The 18,628-nt window shown below is 39.2% G+C and overlaps 1 protein-coding gene across 3 annotated transcripts in view; it reads right to left on the reverse strand.

Annotated features, from left to right (window-relative positions):
• TRMT1L (tRNA methyltransferase 1 like) overlaps positions 1 to 18,628 on the reverse strand; it is a 48,934-nt gene that overhangs the window by 9,874 nt on the left and 20,432 nt on the right. For all 3 annotated transcript variants that reach the window (XM_043999630.1, XM_043999628.1, XM_043999629.1), the window contains 6 exons: positions 15,291 to 15,420; positions 12,255 to 12,378; positions 8,282 to 8,361; positions 5,662 to 5,911; positions 4,759 to 4,971; positions 2,196 to 2,386 (listed from right to left, as the gene is read on the reverse strand). In XM_043999630.1, the coding sequence (XP_043855565.1) occupies positions 2,196 to 2,386; positions 4,759 to 4,971; positions 5,662 to 5,911; positions 8,282 to 8,361; positions 12,255 to 12,378; positions 15,291 to 15,420 (988 nt within the window). The remainder of the gene's footprint in view (positions 1 to 2,195; positions 2,387 to 4,758; positions 4,972 to 5,661; positions 5,912 to 8,281; positions 8,362 to 12,254; positions 12,379 to 15,290; positions 15,421 to 18,628) is intronic.

Genomic DNA, 18,628 nt, shown 5'->3' on the forward strand with positions numbered 1-18,628 from the left:
ACTATTGCTTTTTCCTTCTGTCTTTTATCACGTTTGTACATAGTTGTCTGCACGTTGTCTCTGCATTAGAGTGTTAGCAACCATTGCCTTTTTGCCCATCTTTGATATTCCCAGTGCATAGTATAGAGTGCTTTTACAGAGTAGGTGCTTAATAAAAGTTAGCTCACTGACCACCTAAAACCTCTTAACCTCAGAATCCTACCTATAAGATGACATCAGAATAGCATTTTCCTAATAGGACTGCTATGAGGATTCAAATAAGAGAATACACACACACGCACACACGCATTTACGTTTAAATGCTTTGCAAACTTTAAAGCACTATATAAATGTTAGATTTTTGTTGTTATCATTATTGTAATTCACAGTATGAGAATCACAACGAAAGAGGTACCAGTAGCTAGGGATCAGGGAGGGTTCATGCAGAAAAGTGATTAAACAGCATCTTAGAGAAAGGGCTCATGAGGCAGAGAAAGGGGGAGGAGGGTGCTCATTCCAGGTTTGGGGAATAGCCAGGGCTAAGGTATGGGGATGGGAGATATGGTGTAGCAGAAGGAAAGCCAGTTTGGCTGGATCATAGTGTGTGGGAGGGGGAATAATGTTCAATGAGGCCGGAAAGATAGGTTGTGGCTAGGTGTTATAGGGATTTAAACAGCTTAACTGAGGAGTTTATGTGATACCAGCAGTAACAGAAAGCCACTGTAGCTGACTGTGTGGAGGAGTGACATGAGCAGATCTATGATTAAGAAAAATTACCCTAGCAGCAGTGTGCAGGTCAGACTGGAGCAGGAAGAAATTAGGGGCAGGAAGAACAATTAGGAGAGTGCTGCAATCACCCAGGTGAGATGTGATGAGAGATAAGGTGGTGACTGTGTGAGTGGAGAGAAGGGGACAGATGTGAAAATATTGTGAAATGACAAGATTTGGCAAGTGATTGGATGTGTAGGGGAAGGGGATGATGGAGAGGGAGGTGTCCAGGACCACGCCAAGGTTCTGTACCTGGGAGTCTAGAAGGACGGTGATGCCAGATGAATCACTGGAAATGAGGGCATTAGTTTGCACAGCATCTGAGAGTCCCCTTTTACTTAAACTGGTGAGGGTAAAAGATGGTATGGTTCAGAGGAAAGAACACTGAATTATTATTCTGAAGACCTGGGTTCTACTTCTTAGCTGTATGACTTGGGCAAAATCACTTATCCTTTCTGAATCTTTGCTTGCTTATGTGTAAAATGAAGATAAAACTACCGTGATCAAAAGAGATAAAGGAGGGGCAGCTAGGTGGCGCAGTGGATAGAGCACCGACCCTGGAGTCAGAAGGACCTGAGTTCAAATCCAGCCTCAGACACTTAACACTTACTGGCTGTATGACCCTGGGCAAGTCACTTAACTCCAATTGCCTCACAAAAAAACAAACAAAAAAAGAGATAAAGGATGTCAAACTTTGTAAACCATATAGTCAGTCAACTAGTAAACTATGAAGTCAGTGCCTATTATGTCCTAAGCACTGTGCTATGAATTGAGAATACAAAGAAAGGCAAAAAACCAGCTTCTGCTCAAACTCTAATGGAAGAAGACGACATATTTGTGCCAACTATGTACAAAAAGATACACACAGGATAAGTTAGGGATATCTGAGAGAAAAAGTATTAAGATTACAAAAGCCGGGGCAGCTAGGTGGCGCAGAGGATAGAGAACCGGCCCTGGAGTCAGGAGTACCTGAGTTCAAATCCGGCCTCAGACACTTAACACTTACTAGCTATGTGACCCCGGGCAAGTCACTTAACCCCAATTGCCTCACTAAAAAAAAAAAAAAAAAAGATTACAAAAGCCTGGAAAAGGCTTTTTGCTGAAGGTGAGATTTTAGCTGAACTTGAAGGAAACTGGGGAAGCCAGGAGGAAGAGATGAGGAAGAGAATTCCCGGAATAGGAGATAGCCAATAAAAATGCTATACAAGTGGTTGGTTATTAGGGAGGGAGTTGGGCTAGAAGTACATATTTGGTAATAAAAGCAAATGCCACTTTAACAAATTCAAATGAATGTTCTAACTGCTACGGAAGGGAATTAAAACATGGGAAATGAAACGAGTAGTGTATCCACATTACATATCAATAATATGTATAAATTAAGCATGTAGTTAGGACTTATTTACAGATTACATTGGAAATACAGACACACGAAATTAAGTCTTATTTACCTTCTACCATATTACCATCCTTCTGAAAAATTCTCTCTTCACACCACTGACAGTGAATCAGGTACCGAATTTTCTTTGCTGTTTCATCAGCTGGGGTTGGACCCCTCAAAACTCTTACAACCACAAGGACAAAATGTTCCAGGGCTACTGCAAACAACACTTCTATGCCTTTATTACAACGAGTGGCGGCTCTGTAGGAATGAGGAAGAAGAGAATTTGCTTTTAGAGATCAGCTACAGTTTCACTTTGTGGATAATGCTGACTTGGACAGTGCAGATTGAGAAGAGAATCAATTCTTTTTTTTGTGGGGCAATTGGGGTTAAGTGACTTGCCCAGGGTCGCACAGCTAGTAAGTGTTAAGTGTCTGAGGCCAGATTTGAACTCAGGTCCTCCTGAATCCAGGGCTGGCGCTCTATCCACTGCACCACCTAGCTGCCCCCCTGCCATTATTCTTTTATCCCACTACTTCCTAGTCTGATGGTCTGTCCTATCTGATTTTGTGTATGAAATTCTCCTTACTTAGGAGGATATGTTTTTTCCTTTAGTAACATGTATATATATTTATTATCAAGCATTTATTATATGCTAGTGCTGGGGAAGAAAGACAAAGGCAAGGTCTTTGTAGTACTCACAATATGACATTAAATAAATGACTATAATACAAATTTATATTTCTTTTCTTTTATATGGGGCAGAGGGTTAAGTGACTTGCCCAGGGTCACACAGCTACAAAGTGTCAAGTGTCTGAGGCGGGATTTGAACCAGGGTCCTCCTGAATCCAGGACCACTGCTTTAGTCCACTGTGCTACCCAGCTGCCCTCCAAATCATATTTCTTTCTTTCTTTTTTTATTTCCAAATTATATTTCAGTATAGAGTGGTACAACCAAGTGCTTTATGAGGTCTGAGGGAGAAAGCACTGGAAAAGCTTTTGTGGAGAAGGTGACACTGACCTAGCCATTGAAGGATCCAGTAGATATGGAATAAGGCATTTAAGGCATAGGGAATGGCAAGAGTAAATGTACAGGAGAGCAACAAACAGTGTGGAGACATGGATGGAAGGAGCAAATGCCCAGTTTTAACCAGAGCACAGAGTACATGGAAGGGATTGAGATAAGACAAAAAATGGTGGTAGTGTCAGATTATGGAGGGCCTCGAATGCCAAGATAAGGAGTCTGGACTTCAAGTCGTAGTTTAAAGGGATCAAACTGAAAGGTTTTGAGCAGAGGAGTATTATTGATCCCATTTATACTAAAGACGTATTATTCTGACAACAACAAGCATCCACTGGAGAAGGTAGATACAGCAACATCAATCAGCAAGGTTAACACCATCATTTTAAATTGGAGATAATGAGAAACTAGCATTAAGGTAGTGGACCTACCTAACGGATTTGACAAGATTATGTGGAGACAGAATCTCCATATAACTTAACAAATGACTGACTTATATGGGGTGAAGGAGCAAATTTTCTCTTGCTTTTTTCCTACAAATTTAGTCTATCACAAAAACCTTTCATCTCCATCCAATCTTCCTTGATGAAATCCACCTGAATTTGATTAGACACTGCTATACTGTCACTTCTGCAGTATTAGTTTAGTTTGCACATATTGACTTACATTTGCTGATGTTTCTTTTCTTTTCTTTTTTTTTGTGTGAGGCAATTGGGGTTAAGTGACTTGCCCAGGGTCACACAGCTAGTAAGTGTCAAGGGTCTGAGGCCAGATTTGAACTCAGGTCCTCCTGACTCCAGGGCCGGTGCTCTATCCACTGCGCCACCTAGCTGCCCCTGCTGATGTTTCATTAGAAATATTAAACTGGGGCAGCTAGATGGTGCAGTGGATAGAGCACCAGTCCTGGAGTCAGGAGGACCTGAGTTCAAATTCGGCCTCAGACATTTAACATTTATTAGCTGTGTGACCTTGGGCAAGTTGCTTAACCCCAATCGCCTCACCAAAAAAAGAAAAGAAAAGAAAAGAAAAGAAATACTAAACCACTTACGGCATGTTCTGTCTCCCAGGATTAGGATAAATACCCCAAGTTTCTTCTGTGTGGTACCTACTGTAGCAACTTGCACATGATGGGTATTTGATAAATACTGAATGAATAAAGCCCTCCACTTCTCAACTGAATGAAGAATCATTGCTTGGAACCAAACCAATTAAATAAGGGAAGAACAAAATAAAATGGACATAAAATAATTTTCCCTAATCTTGGATAAAATTTCCTTTTCCTTTTCCTGTTACTTTTGTCCTCCACAACAAATTATACCACTTTGAAGTGATCTTTTAGTACTACCTTCCACAACTTCAATTGTCTTTTCATAAACTTTAAAGGGCATTTATATGACAATAATTTAAACATCTGACACAGGCTTTTGCCTAAGATGAGAATTCTTTATATGAAACTCCCAACAATTAAAAAGACAGAAATTGTTATCAAATCTACTCAAAACACAGAAATGCAATATATTCTGCATGGATCTTCTGGTAACTAGATAGTTAACCCTACTGTACATGATTATATGAAATACTAGAATACTAGGAGGTCTGCTGTCATTAGTACCTTGCTATTGCAGCCACAACAATTCTGGCTGCCAGTTCCTTGTAGTATTCAGTTCGCACAATGTTACAGCCATAGTGACGTCGGGCTACATGCAAAGCCTTTGCATATAAAGAACTGATGTCTGTTGAAGTTACTGACACTATCCCAAGATTCCTTACATTTCTGAAGGCAGAATCTAGATAGTTCACTGATGTTCCAAATGGGTCCAAGTGTCTAAAATCACAAAAGACATGGAAGCATTTAAAAATGCATTAATAACCACAAAATGCAGGAGAGTCAGCCTTCTGGTTAGCTTATCAGAGAAATCCTGGCAAAAGATACATATCCAGTCACGTTGAAGAGTTTGTAGGAGATGGTCCTATCAGACTGACTATTTCATGGATTTAAAAATATTTAACACCATCTCTACGTTAGACATGGAGTTCATCTTTAAGAGGACATGACAATCAAGTGGGTAATCTGAGAAAACTCAAATCTGAAACAAACATCAAATGAAGTGAGGCTCAGGTCACCAATTACAAAATTTAGGGCTATACAATTAAAGCTGTTGATGCTTTTTCTTAAGGGTTTTTTTTTTTTTTGGGCCCTTCGATTGGCATAGGGATTTGCCCAGTGAAGAATCTCCCTTTAAGGACTGAGAGATGGGTAACTAAGATTCTTTGGAGAACAGCCTGTGGAACTGAGAAAATGAAGTGACTTGCCCAAGGTCACAGACTGGAGATGTCAAAAGTGGGGACTGGAATCCTGACCGAGGGCCAGCTCTTTTTCTACCCCGTTACGTAAGCTGCTTCTCTTTTGCTTACGCTAACACTGAATAATTCCTCAATTAACCAACATCAATAATAGTAAGAGAAATGCTGTAAGTACCAGGGAAGGAACAAGTACAATGTATTTTTATCTTACATAAAGTCAAATGATCTCAAGTGCATTAGTACGTTGGCATCCATTTTGGTCACTTCGATAGCACCAACATTTTCCTCTCCTTCTTCAAGAGCTTCATCACACTCATCCTCTTCTTTACTGTCCAACATCACTTTCATTTTGTTTAAATGGCAATTTTCCTGAATCATCGTCACAGAGTTTTCATTAAAATCATTAATAGTAACCTTTACTGAATTCCCAAGGTGCTTTGCCCATTGTAATCCCATTATGCCTTTGGAGAGATGAGGAAGAAAAGATGACATATTATTTGCAACAAAATAACTATGAATAAAAAGAATGCAAATTATACTTGTAAAGAGTACTATTTTAGAAACATTAAAATGCATGTTTCAAAATCTGAATGTTTCTATAAACAATTTTTGGAAGTCTGTTAGGATATTAAATATTTACTCAACATCAGAAAAAGCTACATATTTCCTAATGTTAATAAAGAAAGTTTGATTGGTATGTTTTCATTCATAGCTCTATTAATATTTTTTTGGATCCCAGTTGAAGATAAATGCACCTTTCTTATACTCAGGGTGTACCAAAGAAAAGCATTAAGGTACCAAGAATTTCTTTGATACAACAGTCACTTAATAAGAAATGGGGGGTGATAACTTGCCATGAGATCCAGGCCCTCTTAGGAAAGGGTGGCCATCTGGTTTAGGGGGCTTAAGTGTTATTTCCAGTCAATTTCAATATTGGAGACAACAGCCTGACCAACTGGAGCTGATGATGGAATGTCTCTCCTTTCCATCCAATTACTGAGGGACCTGGACCTCTCCTCTGTGGCTTCAGCGAGCAGGCCTGTGTTCCAACCTTTCTTGGTGTTATGATCTATCCATTTTCTGTAGTAATGCTCTACTTAAGTGAGAAACTTTAAATACAATTATTAAATGTGAAGAAGGCACACAAGATTGTAAAGAACTGTTTCATCAGGAGAAAACATTTGAGAATAGAGGGTGTGTAGGAGAACAGGACTGACACTGACTTCTGGTTCATTATTTACTGAATGATGATTTATTAAGCACCTGTTACAGGAAGGGCCATGTACTGAGCTCTAGGGGGGAATATCAAAGGGTATAGTGCAATCTTGACCATAAGTTTATAATCTGCTTGTGGAGTAATAATAATGATATTAATAGCACTTTTACGTAGCACTCTCTATGTGCCAGGCACTGGGTTAAGTGCTTTACAATTATTTTCTCACTTGATCCTCACCACAACCCTGGAAGGCAGGTGCTGTTCTTATCCCCATTTTACACATGAGGAAACGGAGGCTTACAAAGGTTAAGTGTCACACAGGCTAGTAAATGTAAGAGGCTGGATTTGAACTCACATGTTCCTGACTCCAAGCCCAGTACTCTGTCCACTGTGCCACCTCTCTGCCCTCTAAGTCCCAGAGTCCCACTGTGACCCTGTTTGTGATTGTGGATCTGATTCTACATTTCTGAAGGCCGAGCTGATGGAATGTAAATTCTGGCCAGTCCTAACAAGTTAGAAAGACTTCATATACTGTCCTGGAAATTCTGTACTTACTTTCTCCAGAATCAGCCCATCTAGGGCCAGGAAGACTAAGCACCAGTTTCTAGGACAATAAATTCTTTGTTCATGGCAACCCATAAAACAAAGAAAAAGGCAAATGGTCCTTAGTCCCCTTCCAGTTTGGAGGGAATGGTAGTGGAGGGGTAGAAAAGGGGGACTAAAAAGGTGCTAAAAATCACACACTTTTTAGACTATCTACAAACACCAGTATTCTAAACACTTTGCACTTGGTTTAGAGGAGCAACTGTATTCTATAAATCTTGATATTCTTGCTCTATATGAAACCAGAAGATAGAAGGAGCCTGAAACTATTTGGCTCACAGCTTCTTCTAAAGAGGAAAATAAAGCTGGTGATGTTTGTTTTATTGTATGTGAAAAAGTAAAAATCCCCATGATTTCATGGTACATTTAGTTGTCTTGTATCAACGTGCATATGATAAGTATTTTAAAAAGACTACCAAATAAATCATGAAAAACTGCAACTTATGGATCAACACCAGAGGATGAAGAGGTAGGGAAGTTATGTGACAAACTTATATCGTGATAACTGTATTTCAATACAATTGTTTTCCTATGTAATCATGGGTATTTTATTATATGCATTAAAAGACATTTTTTTTTTCTGAGAAGGGGTCCATAGACTTCACCAGACTGCTAAAGGGGGTCCATGCCACCCACAAAAAAGTTAAAGGCCCCTGCTCTACACTAAAACATCATCAGTGAGGACAATGAAGATGACAAGGTTGGGTGGGGGGGCGAGGTCAGGTCATACTTTCAGCTTACTAAAATAACTTCCAAGAACCACAGAAAGGCTTGAGTACAAGTGGCCTATTTGGCTTGATTGACATCACTGGTTTTTGCCACTTTCCTTTTGTGATAGTTATGTCCATATTTAGGGATTTCTGTTCAGTTTCCTGTTCTCTATTTACTTTACCTTAGATTTTCAATTTCATATGAAGTTTTCCATGTTAGATACACATGCCTCTTAAAGGTAACACAAATCTAGAAGTAAAATTATGTTTGCTTGGCTTTTCTTTAAAATTAATTTTCTTACCGGTGGCCCCAAAAGCATCCAAACATTCCAAAGGCTTTCGTTCTTCAGCCAACACAGCCAGCGTGGAGAATATCAGTTGCCTGGAAGAAAGTTTCAATGTCTGAAATAATTTTACTTCTACAAGGGCTTCTTTACTGCTTTAAAATGCCCCCGAGATACTAAAAATCTTTCTGAGGAGGGACCACAGAGAAGATCTGATTCAATCCACGCCTTAACAGAAATCCCTTCTATACTATCCCTAACAAGTGCTTATCTTGGCTTTATCTAAAGGCTTCCAATAGTGGAGGACCACTATATTCTGGAATAGCCTATTCTATTTTTTGGACAAGTGCTAGTGTTTAAGAAGTTTTTCATTATATTGAATCATCAACTATTGCTCTGAAACTTCTACCCATGTCTAAGTTCTGTTCTTGGGGACAGGGAGGAGTCAATTTTTTTTTTTTTAAATGTGATAGCCGGGGGCAGCTAGGTGGCGCAGTGGATACAGCACAGCTCTGGATTCAGGAGGACCTGAGTTCAAATCTGACCCCAAACACTTAACATTTACTAGCTGTGTGACCCTGGGCAAGTCACTTAACCCCAACTGCCTCACCAAAAAAAAAAAAAAAAGTGACAGCCTTTCATATCCTTGAGGTGTTATTATGACCCCTTCCCCGCCCCCCCACACTCCAAAGTTTTTCTTCATTGGGCTACACATCCCAAATGGCATGAATGAAGTCCATGACCATTTTGGTTGGACTACATAGCATTTGAACACAGCAGTTTACTAATGTCCTTCCTAAAATGTATCAACCCAAACTATACACAATTCTAGATGTGGTCTGATCGAGGAAGTCACTCTAAATGTAGCCCACGATTGCCAACATACCCCATCTTCTCTAATCTTCAGTTTCTTTATACCTGTTGGCTTCTTCCTGAGTGCATAAAAACACAACTATATCTTCCCCAACCTCAAAAAAGCCTTCATTAGACTTGCCATCCCGTCAAGCCAGAGTATCTAAGTTCCCATCCTTTTTTTTACAACCAAACTCTTAGAAAAAGTTGTCAGCACTAATTGGCTCCAGAACAGTGCTTTAGGAAAATCACTTTAGTAGCTGGTGTGATGGACAGATCTAAGGGGGAGAGAAACTTAAGGTAGAGAGATAGGTGAGAGATGTTACTGTGTTAGAGCAAAGGTATAAAGGATGGTTACATAATATGTTGTGGAGGTTAGAAACAGAGCAAGTTTTCAGGAATGACCCACACATCCAGATATGTGTGGTTAGGGAGAGACAGGAGTCAAAGAGGGCTGCATATGTGGCTTGGTGGACTGGGTTACAGGCCTGGAGTCAGGAAGACATCCTGAGTTCATATTCTGATCTCACACACCGTACTAGCTGTGTGATCCTGGACGAGTACTAACCCTGTTGCCTCTGTTTCTTCTTCATTTGTGAAATGAGCTGGAGAAGGTAATGGCAAACCACTTCCTGCTATCGTTGCCAAGAATACCCCAAATGGAGTCATGAAGATTTGGAGAAGACTGAAAATAACTGAACAAGAGGAGTCATAGATGATCCTGCAGGTTTGATAACTTGGGGAAACTGGAAAGATTGTGGTACCCTTGACGCTAAAAAGAAACTTTAGAAGAGGGTGATTTTGGAGGGAAAGATAACACAGTAAGACATGATGAAAATCATAACCTATTCATGCTTGCTTATCCTATGTGACACTGTCCCTGTCAAAATGAAAAGAGGGGGAGATGAAACTCTTATTTACTGGTCACTGCTTAGAGCACAAAACCCACTCCCTGAGGAGCACTTAGCAGAGCCACAAAGTGATCCAGGGAACATGGGCGGGAATGCCAGGGGGACAGAATTTCCCCAAAGACGTTTGCTTGTGTAGCTGTAGCACCTGGGTAGCACTGGGATCGTAGCTACTCTGAGGAGTGACACACGATGTTAGGAGCTGGCACGATGGCGTAGGAGGGCGGTGGAGGATGAGGCAATCATGGAGACAAGTCCCAGGACTGACTTCTGGGAGGTGAGTGCGATGTGACCCATCTCCCACCCTGCCAGCAGGTTAGAGCTCTCCCTTTTGGAGATCATGGCTCTACTGTTTCTGGGTGCCCCCCCCCCCATGGGCTTAATTATCTCTATGCACATGATCTCAAGACCAGCCCTTGATTCTTTCCTGACATTCACTTCCATAACACCAGCTATCTATTAGACATTCTGAATAAATGTATGATAGACATCTTTAAATTAAACATTATCATTGTTCTTCCTCCCAAACTCACCTTTTTTGTTAAAGTCCTTATTTCTGTAAAAAGGCATCCTTTTAGTAACCCAGATTTCCAATCTAAGTCATCTCTGACTTCTCAGTTTCCCTTTACCTCACATTGCCACCCCATCTCCATGTTTCATGAGTTCTATACCTCTTGAACCTGTCTCTTTCTCTCCCCTAACATGAGGATCACTTCACTTTCAGGTCATCACATCTTATTTTAACTACTGCCAAACTGCTCAAGCCATTTAATTGGGCTGCTTCCTTCGAGTTCTTTCCCTCTCTAACCCAAATTCCACAGCTGCAAAAAATAATAGTGGTTCCTCTAAGATTAAGTAGATTAAAAATATACACAAAGTACAAATGAATACTGTCTGGCCTTAAAACACCTTTACAACTTAACTCTAACTCACCTTTGTAGTCTTATTTCTCATTATTCTCCATCATGTACTGTACAGTAGCCATGCTGGTGTCTTCACACATGGCACTCCACGTCCTATCTCTGTGTTTGCTCAGGCTGTCCCTTGCCCAGGATGCTGCCCCTCCACAGCTCTGCCTCTTAAAAGTCCTCATTTCCATCAAAGCTCACCCCCAAAACACAAGGTTTTTCTTGATCTCTTTAGCTATTAGAGTTTCCCCTCAAAACAATTTCATATGTACATTGTGAATATCTTTAATCTACTTATGTTTGTTCTTGTTTCCCCTACTGAAGGTAATTTACGCTCCTTGAGTGAAGAGACCATTTGACTTGTTTTGTATCCTGAGGATCTAGGACGGTATAGACCCTTCTCTCAGATATTATATCACACAGATAGCTATTTAACCATACTTCTTATGCCGTGTACTTGTGAAGTTCATTTTTCAATATAAGGGCACTTTAGTAATGGTCTGACCAACACACAAAACAGAAGGTTGGTCAGTCTGGACAGCATCTCTCTATGACTTTACTAGAAGGTCACACTCTCCAAGTTTTCTGAATGCCATAATACACCCCTGACTCCTTTTAAACTTATAAAGAATGGAAACCCTCAGATCTTTTTCACCCATAACCTAGAAGTAGTTTAACCTGTGAAAATTGAAAACCCCAAGGACAGTTCTTTATTCATGTTAAATTTCCATTCATTTAAGGATCTTAAAGAACTACAAGATCCAAGTACATTCTGAGTTATGAAAGAAAAGAACAAGATATGTCAAGTATAGTTTGAGTATTAATTTTAAGTATTCAAAATATTTTATTGTGACCTAATTGCTAGGAAACTGACAAATCATGTATGGTGTATTCTTGGCTTCTATCTGTCATCAGAACATTTGATTTGCCCATAACACCCTATTTTTTGCAGGGGCAGCTAGGAGGCACAGTGGACAAAATACTGGGCCTGGAGTCACAAAGACATCTTCCTGAGTTCAAATACGGCCTCAGATACTTCCTAGCTAGCTGTGTGATCTTGGGCAAGTCAGTTAACACTGTTGGCCTGTTCCCTCATCTGTAAAATGAGCTGGAGAAAGAAATGGTGAACCACTCCAGTATCTCTGCTGAGAAAACCCCAAATGGGGTCATGAAGAGTTAAGACATGATTGAACACACACACACACCTATTTCTTGCCTATGTTGGTTGACAACAATTTTTTTTCCCATAAAATAAAAAAATATTCTAAAGAAAACATTCTGACATCAATAAATTTACCAATACCTCAATTCAAATTTTCTTACCTGTTTAATTTCATTTTTGGATTAAAATAGGAATCTGTTTTCTGAGGTGTAGAATAGTTAGGAAGAACTTTTATGTCAGTGTCTGCTTCTTTCAACACTTCATGGGGTGGTTTAGCAGCAGAGGCTAAAAAACAAAGATTTCCAGGGACTCATGGCTCTGGTGCTGAACGTGCAAGCCGCTAATATATATCTGGAAGGACAACCTCCCCACACTAACATGTCACAAAGCACTTTAAATTTTACAAAGTGCTTTCATCCTAGTGAGGGAGGTAGTGCAACTATCAGAATCTCCACTTTGTAGACCACAGCAACTAAGGCTCAGAGAAACTAAATGCCTTGGTCTTTGGCAGGCAGATCAATCAATGACAAGATCAACAAACAAGTATCAATCTATAAGCATTTATTAAACCCCTTCTGTGTGCTAGGAAACCACAACACATGCATGTGTAAGCATATGCACAACACAGGGATAATAGTGGGATCATCAATTTCACTGGTATAGGGAAATGCCAAATGAGGAAACTCTATGCACCAAGGCACATGGGTATGGTATATTCTCTCTAAATTATGCCAGCCCTTCTTGTAGAACAGGTGAGTTCTTTCTTGGGGCATCAATTTTGGGGATGGGTCCAGGTCAGACATGCTTCATTCCCCTCTTGTCGACTCTCTGGACTTCACTACTGCTCCCTCCAGTAGGTAGATGTCTTCCCCATCCCCTTGGTTTAGCTCCCATTTATGTGTTGCCTCCCCTTGTTAGAATGTAAGCTCTTTTAGGGCAGGGACTGTATGTTTTTGCTTATATTTGTATCCCCAGAGCTTAGCACAGTACTTCACACACAGTGTTAATAAATGCTTGTTGCTTGCCTACCTACCTGAATTGTTGTAAGGTTATAGGCAGAAAAAATACCAAATTAATATATAGGTAATTTAAATTCAACCTGGCACTAGTAATTAGGAGGATCAGGAAAGGCTTTATATAGAAGGTACTGTTTGAAGCATATCTTAAAGGCAAAGAGGGCTTTTAATAAGGTGGAAGTGATTTTTAGGCATGGGGGATGGCCACTGCAAAGATGGTAGTGCTATATGTGAGAAACAAGAGAGAGCATTTTGGCTAGAGGGTAGCATGTAAGAGGAGTTTTCACATTCTCTTCTTAACTCTCTACATTTTGGCTTCTGACTTCATTCAACCAAAACTTCCTCTCCAAAGTCACTAATGATCTTTTAGTTACCAAATCCAGCAGCCTTTTCTCAATCCTCATTCTCCCTGACTTCACTGCAGTCTCTGATGGTGTTGATCACTCTCCTCTCTCTAGGTTTTTGGGACACTACTCTCTCCTTGTTTTCCTCCTACCCATCAGACTGTTCCTTCTCAGTCTCTGATGCCGGATCCTCATGTAGGACCTCTAACCATAGGTGTCCCACAAGGGCTCTGTTCTCTTTTTTCCTCAATGCTACTTCACCTTCCACGGATTTAATTATCTCTATGCTGATGACTCTCAAATCTACTTATCCTGCCCAACTCCAACTATCTTTCAGACATCTTGAAACATATATAAACTCAACATGTCCAAAACTGAACTCATCATTCCCCCCATAACCTTCCCTACCTTTTAACTTCCCTATTAATGTCAAGGGCACCACTATCCTCCCAGTCACCCAGGCTTGCAACCTAGGTACCATCCTCAACTCCTTACTATCTTTCACTACCCACATGCAGTCTGTTGCCAAGGCCTGTCAATTTTACCTTTGCAACATCTTTTGAATATGCCTTCTTCTCTCCTCTGATCTTGCCACAGCCCTGGTTGGTATGGGTCTGCATCACCTCCCACCTGGAATACTGAAATTGCTGGCTGACGGGTCTGCCTACATTAAATCTCTCCCTATTCCAATCCACCCTCCATTTAGCTGTCAAAGCAGTTTTCCTGAAGTACAGGTCCAATCCCACTATCTCCTACTCAGTAAACTCCAGTGGCTCCCTATTGCCTCTAAGATCAAATATAAAGTTGTCTGGTGCTCAAAGCCTTTCCTAACTGCCATCATCACCTTTCCGGTTGTCTCACTTCTTCTTCCCTGCCATGTACTCTCTGATGTTCCATGAAGAAGACATTCCATCTCTCAGTCCTGGGCATCTTCTCTACGTTCCAGGCCTGGAATGCTCTCCCTCCTCAATTCCACCTACCAACTTTCCTGGCTTCCTTTAAGTTCCAACTAAAGTCCCACTTTTAATAGGGTGCCTTTCTGAACTCCTCCTAATTCTAGTGCCTTCCCTCCATTAACTATTTCCCAGTTATCCTGTATATAGCTTACTCTATATGCGTGCAGGCACACACACGTGTGCACACACACGCATACACACATACACACTGTCTCCTTCAGCAGACTGTCAGCTCTTTGGGGGCAGGAGCTGTCTTTTGCCACCTTTTGTATCCCTAGTGCTTAGCACAGTGCCTAGGCACAGAGCAGGAACTTAATGGTTTACTGACTGATAAGCATCACTGTAAACATATCTAGTAGGTGACTGGTAATTACCTGCTAAATGTTTCAGAATTTTTTTTACCTCTTTCCCCATCTTAGTCTTTATATATGCATCAGAACCAGAATTATTATGAAGTGACTACATCTCATTAGCTGATTCTTCTTGTGGTTTCCAGTGACAATGATCAACAGCGAAGCATGGGTTTATTGTGAATTAATTTAAATGCATGGTAAGTTGCTATTTGCTTTAGCGCAAGAGATGTTACTCCCAAAAGGTTACTGGCTGGAGTAACTGTTTATTTGCAGTCTCCCACTTCTTTACTAGTCCAATTTGTGAGTGGTTTTATGAGGTATGACAAACTCTAAGGTAAGCAGTTTTGCATTTGTTACAGGGACAACTTGAGTCAGAGTGCTGGAGAGATAATCTTCTTGAAAGAGCCTGCCAATTCACTATGGATTTTAACCTGTACTTCAAAAAAGGTTTTGTTTCATATGTGAAAATAATAATTTCCCCTACTATTTACTGACTTGTTAATAGACAAATGAAGTTATTCAACTTACCTGCAATATACCTGGATTCAGTTTCTCCTTTGTTCACATGGCGTTTAATATGTCCTATCATATCAGTTCTTCGTGTGATGGTTGCTGAACAAATGATACAGTGATAATGGGCCCCCATCTTACTAGATGTCTATGAACAAAGCAAAGTTAATTAAAATGTCAGTCTAAATCTACATTAAAGTAACTTGAGAGTGCATGCATATATAAGCTAGGGAGTCTTGGGGATAGATGCTCTAATAGAAGAATTAATTTCTCCATGATTCTTTCCTGTTTTATCTGAATATACAACATTTCATAGCACTTTTCCATAGACTTTGAATTGAATTTTATAGTTTATTTTTTCCTTCCTCTAATAAAATTGTACCTTGCCTTCTATACAGACCACTTGTATATTATGGAAAAATTGCTATTGAGACTTTATTGAATACCTTTTAAAATGTACAGTAAATTCATATTGTTTCTAAGTATTCAGAATGTCCTACTCAAGAAGGTAAAAGTAAAAGTTATGGGATGAGGAAAACAGAGGACAGAGATCCGCTTAGAATTATTACTTCTACATCCAATAGGACCAGTTGTGTTTGCTGTTTTAACCCTCTTGTTATAACACATTATGAAATTAATTACTAGACTATTCTATACAAATTAAGAAATTAATAATTTATTAAGGACTCAATTTAAATTAACGAATGGAAGTTAGCATTTTATTTATTTTTTAGAACAGTTACACTATTTTTAGTTTCAAAATCTCACCCTCTACACTCTTGAGAAGGCAAGAAATGATATTCATTATACATATGAAGCTATTCAAATAATATTTCTGCATGAGTCATATTCTGAAAAAATTAAGAAAAAATACGCTTCACTCTGCACTCAGAGTTCATTGGTACTCTCTGTGGGGGTAGATAGTATTTTTCATGATGAGTCCTCTAGACTTGTGGTGGATCATTTTATTGAAGTCTTTCACAATTGCTTATCTTTACAATATTGTTGTTACTATGTAAATTGTTCTAGTTCTGCTCACTTTACTTTGCATCAGTTCACCTACGTCTTCCCACATTTTTCTGAAACCATTCTATTCATCATTTCTTACAGCACAATAGTATTCCACCACATTCACTGAGTATCTCCAGTTTCCAATTATATTCCACCACAAAAAGAGCTGCTATGAACATTTTTGTACATAGGGGTTCTTTTCCTTTTATCTCTTGGGAGTTTAGATCTAGTAACAGTATTGCTGGGTCAAACCTTTGCGCACAGTTCCACATTTTTCTTCAGAATGACTGGAGCAGTTCACTTCTACAACAGTGAATTTGTGTGTACCTCTTTTCCTGCATATCCTCCAGTATTTGTCATTTTCATTTTCTGTCATCTTCGCCAATCTGATGGGTATGAGGTGGTACCTCAGAGTTGTTTTAATGTGCACTTCTCTTATTATTGGTAATTAGAACCATTATTTTCATATGACGATTGATAGCTTTAATTTCTTCCTTTGAAAACTGCCTATTCGTATCTGACAATTATTGATAGGTGAATGATTCTTATTCTTATAACTTTGGCTTCATTCCCTATATGTCTGAGAAATCGGCCCTTTATTTGATAAACTTACCACCAAGATTTTCCTCCTCATTTTCTTGCTTTTTCCGCTAATTTTGGCTGCACTGCCTTTGTGGAAGGATTTTTAAATTTTATGTAATCAAAATTATTTACTTTACTTCCTATGAACCTCTTTATTTCTTGTTTAGTCATGAACTCTTCCCCATCTGTAGATCTCCTACATGGTATCATCCTTTTCTGTCTAAATCATACAACCATTTTGAGATTATCTTGGTATAGGGTGTTAAGGTTTATGCCTAGTTTCTACCAGACTACTTTGAAGTTTTTCTACAGTTTTTGTTGAACAGTGAGTTCTTGTCCCAATAGCTGAAATCACCCGGTTTATTAAACACTAACTCGTTTGCTTCTATATATTGTGCACCTACTTTGTCCCAATGTTCAATTACTCTTTCTTTTTTTGTTTGTTTTTGGTGAGGCAATTGGGGTTAAGTGACTTGCCCAGGGTCACACAGCCAGTAAGTGTTAAGTGTCTGAGGCCAGATTTGAACTCAGGTCCTCCTGAATCCAGGGCCAGTGCTCTATCTACTGTGCCACCTAGCTGTCCCCAATCACTCTTTCTTAAGCAATACCAAACAGCTTGGATGATTACAGTTTTGTAGTACAGTTTGAGATCTGGTACTGCCAAGTCCCCTTCCTTTGTTCCCTCAACTATCTCTAAAGTAATTTTTTGGTAGTTTGATTGGTATGGCAGTGATTAAATAAATTAATTTAGGTACTCTCCTTTTTATTATATTGGCTTGGTCAATGAGTTATTAATATTCCTACAGTTATTTAGATCTTTATTTGTGTGAGTATTTCGTAATTGTGTTCATATAATTCCTGTGTCTCTCTTGGTAGGTAGACTCCCAAATATTTTATATTATCTGCAGTTATTTTAAATGGAATTTCTCTATCTCTTCTTGTCAGGTTTTGTTGGTAATATTATATATAAATGCTTATGATTTATGTGGGGTTTACTTTATATCCTGCAACTCTGATGTAGTTCACTGTTTCAACTAACTTTTTAGTTGACTCTCTAGTGTTCTCTAAGTGAAAATATAAATTGTACACAATATGTACACAACAAGGTTCAACTCCTATAACATTAGAAATATAAATTTCACTAAGATTTCAAAAGAGAATTAAAAAAATTAAATTACTTCCTTTTGTATAATTTAATTTAAAAGTGGGAAATGAAACATTCTCTGAGTTATTTAACTCACTCTCAAAATTTAAAAGGAATGAAAAATACATTTCCCCTGCCTTTTTTTTTTTTTTGCAGGGCAATGGGGGTTAAGTGACTTGCCCAAGGTCACACAGCTAGTGACTGTTAAGTGGCTGAATCCAGATTTGAACTCAGGTCCTCCTGAATCCAGGGCCGGTGCTTTATCTACTGTGCCACCTAGCTGCCCCATCCCTGACATTCTTAATAATTAATTATTAGGCTGATTTTCAATTTGAAGCAGTATGGCTTAGGGGATAGAAGACCTCGGTTCAAGACTCTCCTTTGCTACATATTGATTATGTGACCCTGGGCAAGTCACTTAACTTTTCAGTGACATAGGCTAGTAGAGTCAAACTCAAATAGAAATGGTTCAAATAAAAATGAAGGGGCATACTGACTAAGAATACAACAAAATTACATTATCTATGTTGTATTGTATTTTTATTTTGCTAAACATCTCACAATTACATTTTTTTTTGGCAGGACAATGAGGGTTAAGTGACTTGCCCAGGGTCACACA

This window comes from Dromiciops gliroides, chromosome 4 (assembly GCF_019393635.1).
Source record: "Dromiciops gliroides isolate mDroGli1 chromosome 4, mDroGli1.pri, whole genome shotgun sequence".
In the NCBI taxonomy this organism is placed as follows: Eukaryota; Metazoa; Chordata; class Mammalia; order Microbiotheria; family Microbiotheriidae; genus Dromiciops; species Dromiciops gliroides.